Source organism: Anser anser (assembly GCF_964211835.1).
Source record: "Anser anser genome assembly, chromosome: 4".
NCBI lineage: Eukaryota > Metazoa > Chordata > Aves > Anseriformes > Anatidae > Anser > Anser anser.
The window spans coordinates 2702062-2720615 of NC_139724.1; the positions used below are offsets into that span (position 1 = coordinate 2702062).

An 18554-nucleotide genomic window follows, 5' to 3' on the forward strand; every position below is an offset into this window, starting at 1 on the left:
TGTGTGGCGGCCCCGCCGGCTGTGGACGTGGCTGCCGCCCCGCCGCGCCTCTCCGACCCGAGTTTGCCGTTGTGGTGAATAAAATCGGTATCAAGCGACGCCCCAAAACGCCTCCCTTCTCCGTCTTTTCTCATTTATTTCTTATTTTTTTTTTTTGATTTTCGGCGTCACGCCGCTCGCTGAAATCCGTGAGAACGTTTCTGCCATCGTATCCGCAGGGAGCCCCCCTTTTCGGTGCCGCTGACACTTTGTCCGCTTCTTGGTTTGCAGAGGGGCGTTCTCGGTCGTGAGGAGATGTATGAAAATTACAACAGGACAAGAGTATGCTGCCAAAATCATCAACACCAAAAAGCTCTCGGCTAGGGGTGGGTATATTTTAACCGAGCGTTTATGGTGCCTCCTCCCCGTTTTGTGCATTCTTGTGGGAAGCGCTAAAACCGAACCGAATCATGATAATTAAAGTTATTAATTTTCATAACATGCCCTTTTTCATCCCTTGTAAGACTGTGGGTTGGCTTTCAATATTAAACGTTTTGTGGATTGACGCTGGAGATGTCCGGTTGTTGCTGTAAAGTGTTTAATGGAAAGCTGTACAAATTCTCAAGCAATTGAAAGTAATGCACTCCTTCCTTTTTTTTTTATATGTAAATATCTTGAACATCAGTCTGGAAGCATTTTGCAGACTGATTTTTTGGGGGGGGGGGAATAATAAGTTTCCATGACAGCTTTTATTTTAAATGTATGTCAAAGCTCTACGGAATTCAGTGCTTCCATTGCATTTAAACATGAAAATCGAGGCCTATCTGAATCCAGGAGGAAAAGTGTAATCTGCTACCCTGTAATAAACTTCGTGATGAGATGCTATAGGAAGGAAATCACCGTTTTATGAAATAACCCTTTGTGAACCCAACTCATTCTGATTAAGTGATACAGTGTTTTACTGTTACAGCCCAACAGTAATGCCTGCTACACCACATGTTTGTACTTTCCCCATAACGTGTATGTTTCTTGTATATTTTCAGTGTCAGTGCATAAGTCTTTGTGATATACTTGGGGAATTACATGTGTACTGTGGGTTGTTGCTGTTGAAGGCAAGCCTCAGTGGTGATATGTCAATTCCTTGTTAAATCCACATCAAAGTGATTGTACCAGGATGTCAGGGATTATGGATTATTCTCTGTTAACGTTATCTATGTTTTGATATGAATTTGTGGTGTGGTAAAGAACATGGAGGTGAATAAGCAAGCAATGGCACCGTGTAAACCTATGTTTATGGTCTGGTTTGCTTTTGACACAAAGGAGTCACTGCAGGTAAAGAGTAGCCTGAATTAATTCATTAGATTTACACATAAAGTACCACCTATGACACTGTGGCATGTGCTGGTAACAGCATGCACAGGGGATCTTTCAGCATCACGTTAATGCTCTTATTTTCAGCAGATGAAAGGGATGAGAAAACTTGCTTTTTACCTTTTGCTGAATTTTAGTCTTCAGATTTGTTTTCTGTTATTTTTCAAACTTAAATTGAGAATACTTCTTTGTAGAGTTACAGATTTAAAAGGAGAGAGGTTAAGAAAGTACTGATATTTGAGATCAGGTATTTTCAGAGTTTTGCTTGAAACAAATTAACCTTTTTCTTTTGTCAGAACAATAACATGATTTGTTGAATTTTGATGCTTAAAATATATCTCCGTGGTCTATATGATTTTATAGATCAAGGTCTCTTTCAATATGAGAAGCTGTAGCAAGATAAGCCCCAGATTACTCATGTGCCATAGTTCTTATGTCTAATGGGATAAAATCTTGAAAGCTAGGCCAAATTAATATAAATGTTAAGTCTACCTTAAGTCTACCTTTAAATTCATCGTAAATTCAACGTACTACTTCTCAAGTTTCAATTTTTGTACTTCTCTGACTGTTCAGGCAGGACGAAGTTGGTCCTTGGTGTAATCCATTCATGAGTGGAAGCAAGTTGGTGAGAATTTAGCAGAGATTTTTCTACAGGTTTAACACGTAAGCCTGTAAAGCAAGGGGTTATACTTTAAAGACTGATAACTGGACTGTGAAATATCCTTTCCTCTCTGAACACATATGATGCCAAGTCCATGAATACAGTGAATCCATTCACATCTTTGTTTCACATATTTGTTTTTTTTTTTTTTAATATAATTATTCATTAACTTTGTTGAGACATCTGCTAAGCACCTTTTGAAGAACAAGCTTGGTGCAGAAGTCTTCAGATTCCTAGTAGGCAGTTCTTCAGTTGCAGAAGGTGATCGCTTACAGTGCAAAAACTCCCAACGTTAACAAGCCTCTAACTGTGATACCTTGCCACGGCTGGTAACAGCTATGCAGCTTACAACTTACGTTACATTTCACCTACTATCTAAATTGTAAGTTTCATTCTGTTCCCATCTGAATTGCTTTATGATGAGGTAGCAGTTCATTTTCATTTCATACTTCTTAGTCGAAATACAGATTATAATGTAAATCTAAACAGTTCATTGGGTGAGCTTCATCTGTGAACGGAGTTAGAGGTTCTTAGCTTGAAAATGTGCATCCCGTGTACAGGCCTGGTTCTGTGAAACTGCTCGGAGCACAATGCAAAGTTTGAGCCTTCTTGCTTGCAAGATTGAAGAAAAGCCATTTCAATGTGTGATACGGGGGAGTCAAGACTAAGGAAAACTTCATGTGCTTTTGAGATTAAAAATGATTTAATGGGAAAAAGCCCAGTTATAAAAATATATTTTTCCCTAATACTCTTTCACCCCAGCCACAAATGTTCTTAGAGATCTAGTTGTATCCTTCCACTAGTAGTCCTCCTACACAGGAACTGAGCTCATCGTAGACTTACGCCAGTGAAGGTGTGTTCTCTTCTGTTTCCTTGCATAGCTACAGGGAAACTTCAGAGTAATTGCATGCAGAGGTGCAGGCTGTCGTTTTAATTTGAAGGGAAAAGGAAGCTATGCCCCCTGTTTTTGCAGAAGTAACTTCTGTGCCTTTAAATTGATGATCGGTTACTTATACCTGCTGTGTTCTGAGTTGTTCTTTACATTTACCGAGTCAACTTGATATTCTAACGTGAATTTAATACTTAACAGCTAGTTTTGTATCAATAGGGTATGTTCAAGACAAGATCGCGTGATTTAATTATGCTGCTGATTTTAAAAAGTGTGTTTGGGGAAGTTACATAGCATACCCTTGTAAAAGTAAGTGCAGTAGTGAGCAAGCACACAGAAAACTTGGAATAGGGTGAAGAATGTATGCCGGTTCTGGGTTTGTTATCGTTTTGGCTGATGAAGTCATGGGAATTATCTTATGACTCAGTTTCTTAATTGTATTGTTTTAGGCTTCTTTTTGCTGTTTTTCTTGTGTAGAAAGCAATGTAGATAAAAGTGAACTGCGAGGTGACTTTTTCCCTGTGTGGACAAAATGCAAAATAATGCTCTTATTTTTTGTTATTATCTGTACACCTTTTATCTTTTTTTTGAGAGAGAGCCTTTTGGCTTTGATCCAAATAAATTTCATGAACAGACCCATTTTCTTAACATGTTTGAATCTCTTCTTCTGACTGGAAAAAAAATCCCAAAGTGTTTGTTTCTCTAATCAGACTTGAAAAGGTCAGTTACTAATGTATTTTGAGTGGCTGTAATTTTGCCACTGCTCGTCTTCAGATTTGCTTTGTAGCGGCCAAAAGCCCCGTGCCTTTGATGGCAATCTGATGGCATCTGTGAGAAAGTGGGTGATTTTCTTTTCTAGGGTGCTTCTGTAAATACTGCTTAGACACCCCTCTCGCAGCCCTTGGACGGCTGCAGCAGCAACGTGAGCCACTTTGTTGATGGACAGACGCATTAGTAAGAGCAATGTAGGAATCAGCCGGAGGTTATCCCTTTTTGTCCGCTGCTCTCCTGATCTTTCAGGGAGCAGTCTTTCCATTAGCTCCAGTGAGCTTTTGAGCTATAAGCCTTGGAGGCTTTGCTGGTTATTTATGGTTATTCCTTCTCGGTAGGAAACTTCCCAAATTGTTTCAGCATCTTCTTGTTAGTCAAAGAAGAGAGTGTTTCCTTTAAGCTGGTGGCTGCGTATGCAAGGCATAGCCAAAGGTGACCTCCTTTGTGACAATTTGTGACCAAAAAAAGAAAAACAGTGACAATTGCACTTCCTTGCAACAAACTCTCATGGGTGAGGAGGCTGAAGACCACACACACACAGTCCCCTTTGTTTCGGAACAGTATTTTAGTGGCAGTACTGACTATTTTTGCTGTAGGAAGAGTATTTCGGTGTCTAAAGCAGTCCAAGTAGAGCACCTCATGATCCCTAAAGTGATTTAAAATACACGGGGGAAGTGAATGGCATATGAAATATACAGGGTAGTATTTTTCAGCATGTTTTTTTGTGATACAGAGAGAAAAACGTTTTTGTTGAGTCAGTAGAGTAACATTTCATGGAGTCAGTCAGGTACTGTGTTAGGCAGTGCCAGATGTTTTACAGAAGGCAAGATGTATTAAGGCTGCCTGTACTCTACAGCAGAAGAAGGTAGTTTTGCATAAGCCTGCAAAGATTCCTAATCCAGCTAAAGATCTTAATCTCTGAAGCATTTACCTGTGCAAGTTTATTATAACACATGTATTTTTTTAATGCTAATTTCTGTTCTGAAGTACACTTGAAGTTATTCCCACAAATGCAGTACGCTCCTTGAGGGCATTTAGTTGCCTGTGAAGCACATTTCAGCTTTGTGAGAGCAAGAATTCCAGTCTGTCAGGTTAATTACATGTCAAGTAGCGGTATGGTCGCTTTCCTCCACGTATTAAAAGTACGTTTTACAATGCTTTTCCATAGTATCTAAGTCTTACCTACTGATGCGGTTGCCCTGTGTTAATGCTGGTGCTCTGTCCGTCCTTTCAGCTTAGTCACCCCGTTCTTTTCAGTCTGACATAGATCTGCTGACTTAACGTGGATACATTTATGTGTTTACCTGCAAGTATTTGTTTCAGTTGTGGATTACAGTAATGTAACAACCTAGTGGCTCTCTCCTTGTTAAACAGGTATTCTGTTTTAAAGGTCTGGAGCTTTTGCTATTTCTTGCATTTAGTGGAAATCTGTAGAGCTTTCAAATACTGATACAAATGAGGACTTGGAATTAATTGTGATGAGTGTTAGTTGGTAGAAAAATATTCTAACAGTTTACACTAGATTTCAAATTAATTTTTTCTGGTAGTTGATAGATAAATCACCATAGCAAATATTATATAATTTCTATAATATCAATTCTCTTTTTTTTTTTTTTTTTGCAAAACATTCATTTTCTTTCTCTCAGGAAAGGAGATTCTTTTTATAGCTCATACACTGGTGGGCTTTAAATAAATTGCATTAGAACTTAAAGATGCATGTATCACTCTTGTTATCCTTACAGCTTGTTGCTGCTGTTCATACTGGGAGGTATGTACTCAAAAAGGTGAAAACTGCAGTGTGTACTTTAAAAGACTCCCAGGTGTGGGGAGGTGGGGTGAGGGGGGGGGAGTTCTAGTACACTACAGTGCTGTTCTCCTCGCACACGTTACAGAAATGTCCTCGACATGCAGCTTCGCAATTTGAAGTGAAACTCTAAAAACAATGTTTACAGATCACTTTTACACTCTTCAATTTTTAGGTTAGCTATTGACTGCAAAGGAAACATGACACAAATCCAATATGTAAAATAACTCGGGGAAAAAGAGGGAGTTAAAGGCATTGGCATCATCTATCAGAGTTTGACCAAGCTCAGTAGGGAAGAAAAAAGGGAGAGTTTTTTCTGTTCCAACTCACAAGATTATTAAACATGCCTATAATTATGAATCAGCTGAATGCATCTGCCTCTCTTGGGAGCTTCCCATTTTCTTTCATTGTGTTTCATCACTGCTTTGGCCTGGACCCCTTCTCTGCTTTTAGATCTTTTCCACTGAAATGTTAATAACGAAGGATTTCTCTGGAATTTATTTGGCTACCTCTTTCATCCCATTTTCTGTTAAAAGTTGTCAATTCTGGTACTGACACGTGCCTCTACTTTGTATGTTCATTTACTGCAAACTGAAGATTTAACTGCATGTCTGAATAGCTGCATTTCCAGAACTGCTTCTCATTCCTTCTATTAGGAGAGGGAGGAGAGCTAGACATAGGGGGAAAATATGGACTGAATTCCTTCACTCAGCTACCGTACCTCCATTCAGGTTTTGAACCTGAGTAGTTTTGGGGTGTGGGGTTTTTTCATCTTTTTTTTTTTTTTTTTCCTTTTCTCCTGGTCTGAGAGAAACTGTATTCTCTGGAAGTGTTTTGTGACTTTTCTCCAAATTGTACTTCCAAATTAAATATTTTGGTCAAAGGTGAAAACAAGGAAATAAACAGAATGGTAAACACTTCACCTTTATTGTTCTGTTTGTTTGCAAATAGGATTGTACATAGAAAACGTTGGTTTATGTGTACTGCAATTGGAAACCACAGGTCAGCTGAGGTATTTAAGTGACTTACATCTGTTGTTATTGACAGCAACTTAGAAATATGCTGGTTTCTGGAAGATCTGAGACAGAATTTCAAATATTTTGCTTTAGAAATGTAAATACTGCCAAGATACTGCTTTTCATGTCAGTGTCCTTCATTTGACCTCTTGAGAAATGTAGGCCACAGTGTTTCAGTGGGTTTATCTATGTCAGGGTCCAGCTTCCTCCTTCAGATAAGTTTATTGCACATTTATCAAACGCTTTGTAAGGATAATGTGGGGATTTTAAAAGATTGTCTGAAAACCATAACTTACCTGTTGATTGAAAAATTTAATAGAGAACAAAAACCAAACTTAAAGACGGGAGCTCCTTTTGTTTAATTCTTTATTAAAAATAATTATGCCTTGAATTTGAAGAAACATCTGCTATGTCTTGGAGAGACACAGGAATCCAATCTGTCTGTTTATTCCTCTATGTGTAGAGTTCTGTGTATGTCTTCGCGTGCATGTTTGTGCAAACTCGGTTATTGGAGAGAGTGGAGAGTCTGTGTGACGTGGTTTTGATATTTTCTTCCTGGAGAGAGAGTTGTGCTGTTATCCAGTATAGTTCTCTACGTTATCAGCATGTAAAATTCACTGAGTTTCGGTTGTTTGAGTTGTAAAACTTCTCTTAAAGTTTTGCAGCCCCATTAATTTCTGTTGCACTTGGTTGGAAGCTGCTGGATTTATGCTGCTCAAGTGAGAATTTACTCAATTTCTTTTGAATCTGTTGCTTCTATGCATGCCACAGTTTAAAAACATGAGCTATAGCCAAGAGTAATACACAGCAGGAAGAGAAGGAATTTAATCAAATTTGCAAATATATCTTATACCTGATTTAGCTTTTATCCTGATCCAGGGCCTCTTTAGTGGAATTTGAGAAGCATAAATTGTGCTACAGCATGTATTTGTTTTTTGTAATTAGGTTTTTAAAGTCTGGAGAATGGCAGTTAATATGCCGAACAAGCTATCGCAGATCAGTCCGTGCAGCTGTTTGTTTAGGTTGGTTGTATTTAATAGAAAGTAACTTTTCCTATCTAGTGATTTCACGTAGGGTTTATTACATGAATTCCCGACCTGCTGTAAGTAGCAAGTATTTCACAGGAAACTGGGAGAGTAAGGTATGCAGGCTTAAAAAAAAATAAAAAGTAACAATATACTTTATTTAATAATGGGAACATGCTGCTGTGGATATTTGCTGGTCAAGATGAAACATTTCATCTTGTGATAGGAGGCGTCTTTTTACGCTTACAACTCTTTATTTTTACAACTACCCAAGAGTTTATATACTGCTACAAGAAGCTAACATCTTGGCGATGCTTTCCAAGAGAAATGTCTGGCATCCATAAAAACAGAATTAATTGATGTTTTGGCAGTCTCTTTCACCTTGAATGTAGAGCACGCTTGTTGAAAAAGTTAATGACTTGCCATGTGGTTTCTTTTGATCAGTTACAGCCAAATCAGTCAATTGGGTTGTCAGGAGGACAGCCTTCCCCTCATCCCAAATGCTCTCTTCGTGTCACTTTTTATTCTGCCAACACATGGTTGGCAGGGCAGTAGAAAGAATGGCTGCAGTTACGTACAAGCAAATAAATGTAGAACTAGACATCCTTAGTCAGAGATTTTTATGTGCAAAACTGAAAATTTCAGCACCTGATCTATAAGCAAAAAAAATAAATGGGGTGAACTGAATACTTGCTGGATTGAGAAAGCATGTGTGAGAATTTTGGCAGGTGCGAGATAGACTGAAGAATATATCAAACCCTGATAGGAAAGTTGGTTCAGGGTTGTTTTGTGTGTTGCCTGCAGGCAGTGCTCAGAACAACTCATCCAGCCCGGTGGCCAGCAGCTCTCCTTACCTTGGAGACCATTAAAGACACGCACATGGATTTGTACAGCATTAGGGGCAGTGTCATGTGGCAGAGGGTGGTTTTGCCCTTGTTTTCCTGTCCCTGTGCTGCAAAGAACAGTGTACCTTGTCCAGGGAGGAAGATTAACAGCCCTCAGTGTAAGTGGAAAGGATAACACACCTCTGCTGTAAAGTTTCATCATCTCAACACGTGAGAGGAAGAGAAACATAAACCCGCAGTGTTCAAAGCTCGTGTTTGTAGCAAGAAATCTATTGCATGTGTTTTCAGAACTTTGTTCCTGATTTAATTATAGTCAGGAACTGCTTCTGCTTACTTGTAAATTTTCCGCAATGTGAATGCAAGTGTTGCAGCAACAGTCACGTTGCATATTCATGTAGCTGCACGAACAGATGGGGTTCCTACATAATATCCATATTTGACATTCTGATGGGATTTGCCAAGCCTAAGCTTTCATTTAAATTTTAACCTCTTGAAGAGATAGGTTTGTGATTTAATCAGTCAAGGGAGGCCTTGAAGTTATTTGTATTGCGTAGCAGATTTCAAGCCAGGGATTAGGTATGGTTTTGGTTTGGGAGACTCTCTGTAAGAATGGTTTTAACAGGCTGTTGCTCACTAGAATAAATAGTCACCAAATTCAGAGGTTTCTTGCAAAGCCATATTCATTTGGCTGATTATATTCATATCCTTCAGTATGTGAAGACAGATTTTATATTCAATTAAAACATCAAGCAGCGTTGTCAGAGTTCTGTTGCTGTGGTGCTGCATTGCAGGGAAGACTTTGAACTACAGGGCAGATGACCTTCCTTTTCTCTTGGGGCAGCTCCGGGTGCTGCTGAATGTTGGTTTTTAAAACTGGGTTAAAGACTTTTTTTCCCACCTTCTTTTATAGAAAGATGTCAAAAATATTAAGCGCTTCCAAGATGCAAAGAGATTGCAGAAAACAGCCCCCAAAACTATATGCTCCGGTTATTTATGAAACGCTAGAGCCTAGAAAATGTAAATATCATATTCTTGGTGCTTTTTGTACAGCGTATACTGCTTTTAAAATTAAAAACTGAAACTCAGGTGTAAGGTAGATTGATTAGTACATGCCTTCTTTATGCAGCATGGACGGCTATGAAATAGTGATTAGGATTGCATTGATGTATGCACATGGGATTCGATGCCCTTCTGATCATGACATAAGAAAGCATTTTTTCCAAGGCTGTTTTTAGTATCACTATCCCAAAAGGGAAGGGGGAAAAAAAAAGTTTTTTCTGTTAAATTTCTGCATCTTTCCACAGTGCTCTTGCTGATACTCCTCACTTATAATTAGTAAATTTTAACACATTAAGAACGTTTCTTGTTGCTCACTCCAGAAGGAAGGGAAAAGGACGGAAAAAAAAAAAAAGCCAGTGGTACAGGGGTGTGTACTTCAGATGCAGGGAAAGATCCAGCAGGGCTTGGCAGACCTTATGTGTACCCAGGCAGCTTGTTTGCTGTAGGAAAATGTTTCATGCTAAAAGACTTATTAACTAATGTAATTTCACTTGTAATGAGGGTAAGAATAGATGTCTTCAAATTTTTGTTTATTTGTGGCTAATATGATTTATCTATCTAAATTAAGTAATAAATTGCTTTCAATGTCATGTTAATCAAAACATGTATACTAATGAGATTCATTTTCCCAGAGTAGAAGCTGCCTATGTGTGTTCCATCCATCTTCCTAGGAGATGTGCATTAACCTTTCACATCTTTGGGGGGTCAGGTGGGTAACCCAGCTAGCCTTGTGCACAAATAGTGGTAAGCTCAATAGGTATCAGAGATGGTTTGGGGAAGATGGACAAGGACCTACAAAATGAGTGTGTTTCTAATCTGTAACAGGCGGAGGGAGGCTTTTTAGTTGTTAGATCTCAACAGCTTTCACACTCCTTCAAGTACAGAATAGTGGAAGAAACATCTATTTTATCCACTATAAATATGATTGATTTTTCTCCATCCCCAACTGTCTTTTTGCTTAAACTGAATGAGGCTGGAAGAAAGTTTCGAATGGTAGGAATTGGTCATTTAGCAATACTCCAAATGAAAGTCCCACTTTTTTTTTTTCAGATTTTTTTTATCGGTGGTCTGTTTTTGTTTTCCCTATTCCAAGTGACAGATCGAGTCTAGCTAAAACAGATACCTTGTACTTTCAAAGCACTTTTTTCCACAGACTTCTACAGGATGAGAAAACATGAGCATCAGACCACATGGGGCTGGAAAAAAAACAAGGAATAGAATTGAAGTGATATCTGAAGTGAAGTTGAGTCCTTCAGCAGAGTAAACCATCTCATTAAGTAATCAAGCTCTGTCTCAACTGGGGAGCTGAGGGGCTTATTCCTTTTTGCTTTACTGAAGAGATAATTTAGTACTTCTAACTTTCAGTTAGAAGTCTTTTATAGCTCAAATGTATTCATGATGGTGTTTGTTGTCTGTGCCTATATTGTCCTTCAGAGAATTCTTCATCTTTCATCTGTGTATTTCTGAAGGGCTCTCTTGTTTCCATTCTTTCTTTCCTTAACAGCCACTTTGCTTTAGCTTCCTGCTGTAGGATAGACTTGCCATTTCCGGAGCCATTCTTTTTACATGTGCTCTGTTCTACGCTAACTTCTGTGTACGGATATTTGGAACAGGGGGTTGCAGTTGACTTCGTGTGTGTATTCAGGTGAGGTCTCATGAGTGGCTTGAGTAATCGCCTGTATCTCCATGGGAGAATCTTGTCTGGTAAACGCCGGGACTTGTGTTCACAGATGCATTTGGCAGATGTACCTTGGTGGTGCTTTGTGTCGTTCTCCTGGTGTAGGGATCCCTTGTTGTTCATCTCTTTTTCCCTGAAGCTGATGAGCACTCCCCGTAATAGCACAATGTTTAGTCCCCAGAATACGAACTGACGGTCTGAGCTTCTTGCTATTGAATTTTCTCCCACTTCTTATGATTTCAGTCTTTGGACTAATCCAGTTCCTACTGTGTGTTAATATAGTACTTCTTTCTGCAGTTGTTGTGCTTGTTCACCTTAGTAATGGAGCATACAGAATGTTAAGGTGGATTCAGAGATTTGTATTTGTAGGAACTTTTTTAGCAATTTCACTTCAGTGTTCCCTTTCATCACCATGCTTTCTGTCACCCCTTTTACCAGTTACCAAGAGTTGCTTTGAAATTGGTAGGAAATCTCCTTTTTCACTAATCCCTAGATTTCACATTTTCTTTTTTCTACATTTTAAGGAATTGACCCTTGCAGGAGTCATTGATTCTTGCTTGGAAAATCCACAGAATGTTTTAAATGGCTTCCTGTACACAACAGGTAACTGATATGCATTGATGTAGGTAGATGCTTTTTAAAAAAAAAAAAAAAATGCTATTTCTCAAGATCATGAGTATTTGAGAGCTAGGTCAAAAACTAGTTCTTTCCATCACAGGAATGTTATTCAGTTTCTGACATAATAGCTTTCTACAGCCTGCCATTACTTTCACCTCTGTGCAAGGTCGAGTGGAAACTGCTGTGAAAATAGCTACATGAAATGAAGCTAAATTGGGAATAGTTTTTGTTGAGCGTTGACTTTTGTTTCTGCAACCACAGATGCTCATCTGTTTAACATAACAGCTGAAGAACATGAAGACAAACTCTGTAAGTGTACTTAAAACAGCATAGTTTTTATTTTTTAAAGAAAAAAGTTGTCTTGAATCACACCCTAAATTGAAACTTAATTTCAAAGTGTTGCTAATTGTTGAATGGTTCAGTCAATAAAATGTAGTGTGTAAAAAATGCCTAATTAGCCCAGTGTGGATTTTAAGGTGTGGGGTTTTGGTGGGATTTTTTCCTTTTTTTTTTTTTTTTGAGTGCATTGCAAGTCCATTATTTTCTTAGAAGTAACACTGCTGGAGTGTTCGCTCAGAGCGGGGCTGGCAGAGACTGGGTCGAGTGAGGCACCTCACTGCCCTCTACTTCCCATGGGAGCTGGCCGCTCAGTGTCAGTTCCAGCTCTAGCATAAAATATACCTAGAGCTTCTGACAAGTGGGCTAGTTAGCTGGTTATAAAAGTTTGAACTGTGGTGTTTTTTTGTTTTTTTTTTTTGAACAGAAATGTTTATTGTAATTGTATCAAGGCTCTGCAATTTGATCTTGTAAGGAAGGTAGTTTTATGTAAATGAACCAGGGTGTTTGTTTAGCAATAGAGATCAACGTGACAACTAACATAATATTGTTAACGTGTAAGCATTCATGACATCGGTGCTTGGGTTGCGTATGTCACATTTACTTTCCTATACAGAAAAATAGTCTGGTTATTAAAAGCTATGAAACAAGTTTTCAAACAAAAAAATATTTAGTAATAACAAACTTGAAGGCTTCACATAAAGTGATATTAAAGTGATACGCTGCTTGCTTTTTTTTTTAAGCTTGAATAACTTTTAATATGGGATGTATGTATTTAAATGGATGGAGTATTAAGCTTACTTGCTTTTGTAAATATTTATAGGTCAATTGATTTCAGTTTCTAGTAGTAGAAGAGTGATTCCCTTGACATTGGGTTTGTTGTCTAATAAATCTAATACTAATGATGCTAGACATTAAAAAGCAAAACAACCAACTCCCATTATTTTCGGTAAAATGTTTTGATTAGTCTGTTGAGATTCTCAGTGTCCCAGATGATCCTTATAGAGGAGGAGGAAGGGAAAGAGATCTGTACAAAGACTAATGTTTCCTTGTAGGACATGTTACAAGCTACAGGATGTAGTTTTACAGACGGGGAAAAAGGGAGAGTAGCTTGACTGCAGTATCGAAATACAAAACAGAGCTGTGAAACAAGCCTATGGTGACTTAGAATTAGCACTGAGTCCTTTAGTAACCAAGTAATTGTTAATATTACCAGACCTTGAGAGCAAAACAGTGAATTGAACCAGATCCATATTCTTTACATCTCTTAAGTATTGAGCAGACCATGCAAATTCTGCGTATAAAACAGGACTGTGGGAATGTGAGCAAAGCTATATACCTAATTTCATTATATGTGAAAGTCTTAGCAACTCACTGAAGGTCAGTTATCTAAAATTGACCTAACTGAATCCAATATTTCATAGCACAGTTACTGAATAATCTGGGCTGTGACTGGAAGGAAAAAAGTTTCTTTTTGGTTGTATTATATTAGTGTATTTTCAGCATAAGAATATATACAACACCTAGCAGTTTACTCAAAACACACCCCCAAATCAAGGGAGGTGTGTAAAACAAACCAGCCTGCAGAAATTGTTTATTAAGCAGGCATTGTCAACTCCTTTGGGAATTCTACTGCTAGTTTTTACCCAGAAGGTTCACTAGGTTTTCATGCCACTGATACGTAGCTATATAAAACTATCCATGTGAATTTTAGATATTTGCAGAATAAACGTGTTTTTGGTCTTGCCTGCTTGCACAGAATGCAAGCACTTGCATTTGATGTTTTAGGTAGGTCTTTGATGGTATTTTTTTCCATGTTCTTAATGTAATGATTGTTTCTGTGCCAAGAAGAGAGTGTATGAAGGAATGCCGAAGAAGCTGTGCATGTGGCATTGGTCTAAGAACCTCAGCAGACGATGTTTAAGGTAACGTGTTTTATTTTGCAACTGTGGCAGCCTTAACTGCATGCAGTCAGGAAATTGCACTCATGGGCAATAATTTTCTTCAAGTGCTGTAACCTGATCATGTTTAGTCTAGTACCTGTATCCTTAGCAACTTCTGGTGAGGTAATAGAAGGATACAGATAGTTTCAGATTCTGTGCTATTCATACATCCTTCTCGGGCAAACTTATTCTACTAATTTTGTTAAGGTGTTAAATAGCTCCTAGTTTGAGAACCATGGTTTGCAGGTATCCCATGCTTGAAAAGGCTTATAAAGTAGTCCTCTGAGCTTGGCATTTCCGGGTTTGGTGTTTTGTTGTTACGGTTTTTGTTTGGTTTTGGATTGAAATTGTTACTAAACCTCTTTATGAGATGGGGGCCTTATAACCTCATTACAAGGTAATCTGATTACTTAATACCCTGTCTTTTTCCTGTTTTTCCTTGAAGTATTTTCCTTTTCTGTGTTAGAAAAGATCTTGTAGTTAGTGTCAGAAAAGCCTTATTTAAAATAAATGTTTACATGAATTTAACATGCTTAGGTTTGGATATATTTCAATTCTCACATATGTTTTGACTAAAATAATTTCAGGTACAGCATTTAAGCACCTTAAATGTGCAGTTAGTAACACTGCAAATTGTATGCTTATACCAGAGCTCTTACAGTTGTAGAACTAACTACAAGTGTGTTTCTGAATTTAGATTTACTGTGTTTTTATTTAACACTCATTCCTTGAACTCAAGTCTGCGCTAATACTGTAAACTTAGCCTTAGCATGTGTCAGTGTTTTCTGAAGGTCAGTTTTCTTTCATGGTCACATTTGCCCATTCTTAACAGAAACCCATACTGCTTAAATTTTAATTATTCTTTCTGAATTTGTTTTAACCTATCCCTGATCACATCAAACCAGTATGTGTGGCCAGCTGGGATCTGTTGGTGTCCTGAGGGCTCTTCTGTTTTACAGTGTGTGAGTATGGGCTACGTTTCAGATGGATGAGGCCTTGGTAAAAGGGAGCATTGGCATGATGGGTAGTGATCACCAAGAGAGGAAATCTTTGTGTGTGTGGGTTTTTTTTAAGGAATTGAATATGGGGGGGGAAGCAGGTCATTTTATCTGGAAAATGTGATGGTTATTTAACCTGATTCTTTGGCAATTTTGCTTTTTCAAGAAGAGAAAATATTATTCTAGCATCCCATTATCTGGTCATTCTAGCATGTGAGCTAAAGAAAACTGCACTGAGGAGAAAAACATCTGCTGCTTGTATTCTGTAGTAAGCTATTGAAGGTTTATCTTGAAAGATCTCACATCAAATATAAAGCAGAATAAAACTTTGTAATATTATATAACTTGTATATTTACTGCGATACCTTTACCTTATTAGAATGGGAAGACTTTTCAGGTTTTTGTGAGACTTCCTCTGAAACAGCTGAATAAGGTGGTTTGTCACTACTTCATGTTAAATAAAGTAATATTCTGAGGTGTATTGCTGAGTGCTGAGAATTGCAAATGCACTTGAAGTTTTCCTTAATGACTAAGCTTATTTGCTTAATATAAAAATGAAAGGCTGCGCAGGAGTGAGCGATGTTGTCAAACCTGTCATCAGGTTCTCAGAGTTGGTACTTGTAATGTTCTTCCTTTAATTGACTTGGAAATCTGAAAAGGTTGATGATAAAAGGGGAAAAGCCGTTTTTAAAGATGGTGAAAAAATTTAGCTCTGTGCAAAGGCCTAAGCAATTAGTTACAGATTCGTTGCCTGCTTATAGCATTTTACTGGGCTCTGAAGTGCAGTGTGTAATTGAAACATCAACCTTTGTCACTTTATTTAGTTTTAGCCGAAAAAGAAAAGCAAACAAACCAAAAATACTGAAGAGTTTACAACCCTTTGAGAGTATTTGGAGGTTTAACTAAAAAAACAAATCTTCCAATCATTTGTTTGGTCACAGTCTGTTGTCATTACCTGGAAATCACTGTTTTTCTTCTCAAAAGGAAAACAAAACAAAACAAAAAACCTCACACCCCAGGAATAAGGAAGTCTAAAATGGCAAACATTAGTGTTTTGACAAATAGCAAGCAGTGATCCTTACAGCAGTTTGGTGACAACAGGTTTTGGGAAGAATGTGCCTTAGTGTGTTTGAAAATCAAAGAATTCAGAAATTGTAGTTTTTTGAAATCCTGTCTTTCTCTGCTGCAGAGGTGGTAGTTGGAAAGCCGGTGTGCAGCTGCTTAGTAAGAACTTTTAATGTCCTGATAATCATCCGTGGCAGAAGCCTGTGAACCTGTGGGAGAAGAGCAAGGTGGAAATCTGAGAGGAACCCCTGATGAGCAGCACCTTTATCTGATGGTTGCATTACAAGTTTCAGCACAATCTCCCAGTCTGTCAGGGCCCAGGGTAGGGCAGTGCAGTTGTTTACTGCGATGGCAGCTTTTTGCTGCCTTGATCACCGCTGTCACGGCCAACACTTGCTAATGCATTGATGTTGTGCTCTCGTGGTGGGCTGCTTGATGAAAACTTAATGATACATAATTCCTCCTCTGAGTTGCATTTTCCTGATTCATTTTCTCAGTAGAATTAACTCTAAAGAATAACTTGTTAAACTGTTCAATTTATGCAGTAGCACAGTGCCAAGGACAGATGGGGAAGCAATGGTATTAAAATGGCAGATGGCTGTCTTGTACCCTCTGCCAAAGAAATTACAATGAAAGATCAAATATTTCCTTTAACTTCTGATTTCTGATGCTTCTTTTAGGAAATAGCATGTTTTATTTTTCAGTCTTGTGTGCTTCTACAATAACCACCCCTTAAACATCGGGAGCTAAGTCAGAGAATTGTTCCTGGGAAGACTACAAAGATTCGAAGTACAGCGGGCTGATTTAAGAACTGTCTTCTGTCTCTTTATGATGAGCAAATGATTCAAATAATGTCAGTAATTCTGTTGGTATGTTTGTAACTCTGCATCCTGGGCCAAAACAAGCAGGGGATTTTGAGGGCAATACCTTCAACCAGCCTAGGCTGAAATTCAGGGAGAGTTCGAGTTGGTCAGGACTTGTGGATGAAATCTGTACTGTGATGTTGGCAGGCAACGATCTGTAAAATAGCCATTTCTGTCCCTTTCTAAAAATGTGCATCTAATAATTGATTGTGCTGTTTTTTTTTCAAATTTGGAATGCCGTTGCACTAGCAGTGATCACTAAAAGTAGTCTTAGTGTTTTATTCCCGCTAACATAGGAGCCGATAGGAAAACAGCATTACTGCCACTCATCTAGGCAATGTAGAACCAAATAAAAATAGCGTTAGTTGTTCTGATTAGCAGAGCTTCGGTGATTCTAGTAAGTGGATGATGGAAGGAGCTTCCAGAAGGTCTACTCAGAACTCCTTTGTCATTTTCCTTTACACCTAGTGCTAAGTACAGTTTGTCTTGCATGGGTAATGTGGGCTCTGAGAACAGTTCCACAAGTAGCCTTGTCAGGTAACCATTTGGTTCTTACAGAACCAACTTGATGCATTTAAAATAACACTTGAAACTCTGTGATATGCTTCCATGATCTAGTAATTGCAATGAAGGTTTCACCTAGATCTCGTTTACACTTGGAAATGGACAGCAACACCTTTTTTGCTATCCTAAAGAGGGAGAAAGTTCTTTTGCAGACTATATTTATGTATTTAGAAGCTGGTTCACTTTCCCAGGGTGGAGATATTTGCCAGTATATAAAGCTTTCTCTTTATGAGGTATGTTCTTTGAGTAAATCTCCAATGTCTTATATTCTAGTGTAAATCACACAGCTCTGTCAGATGGACGATTGTTGTGGTGGTGTGTTTTGTTCTCGTTGAGGTCATGTTGGTAGATTAGAAATAAGACATCTGATTTATTTTATGTAGTGATCAAATTAGAAGTAATTGTCCCCAGGGACACCTCTTCACCAAAATCTGATCTAGATAGCCAGTTATTTAGAGACCACAGAATTGCTATACACTTTCTAATTCTTGAACTGCACTAGGTTTTACCTGTTTTTTTCCCTACCAGCCTGTCTGATTAATAATTTGGAGAGCTTTCCAATGAGGAGTTTTAATTTTGAAGTGAAGAGGCAGAGCTGATATCTTCCCGTTTCTAGAATTCTATCAATATGGTAATCTACCATGCTGAAAGGGGCACTTTATTTTTATTTATTTTTTTTATTTTCTACTGTAGTGGTAGCTTGGAAAGGAGACTTGCTTCAGAAGAAGGTACACATGGTCAATTTACCACAGACTTTGGGCATAGTGCCTTTAGTGTTAGTGAAATGTTAAATTGCATGGTATTTTTTGAAAATCAAACTAAGTTGGTAAAACTGTGTCATTTAGGAACGTTCAGATCCTGGTTCAGCATGATAATTAACTACATATCTTGAAACCTGTGAATAATCTGTGGGACTAAACATAGCTGAAGTCTGCTTGTGTTTACATACTGTGCTAAATCATGACTTCAAATCCATTTCAAACCCAGAAACAGTGATCATCTTGGTTTGCTCAGTGATTGCTTAGTTCTAAAAAAAAAACAAATGTATACTAGTAGCACAGGTAATTAG

At 38.1% G+C, this 18554-nt stretch overlaps 1 protein-coding gene across 37 annotated transcripts in view; it reads left to right on the plus strand.

Annotated features, from left to right (window-relative positions):
• The window catches only part of CAMK2D (calcium/calmodulin dependent protein kinase II delta), a 166633-nt gene that overhangs the window by 863 nt on the left and 147216 nt on the right, over positions 1-18554 (plus strand). For all 37 annotated transcript variants that reach the window (XM_083833384.1, XM_083833366.1, XM_083833380.1 and 34 more), the window contains one exon: positions 271-365. In XM_083833384.1, the coding sequence (XP_083689510.1) occupies positions 271-365 (95 nt within the window). The remainder of the gene's footprint in view (positions 1-270; positions 366-18554) is intronic.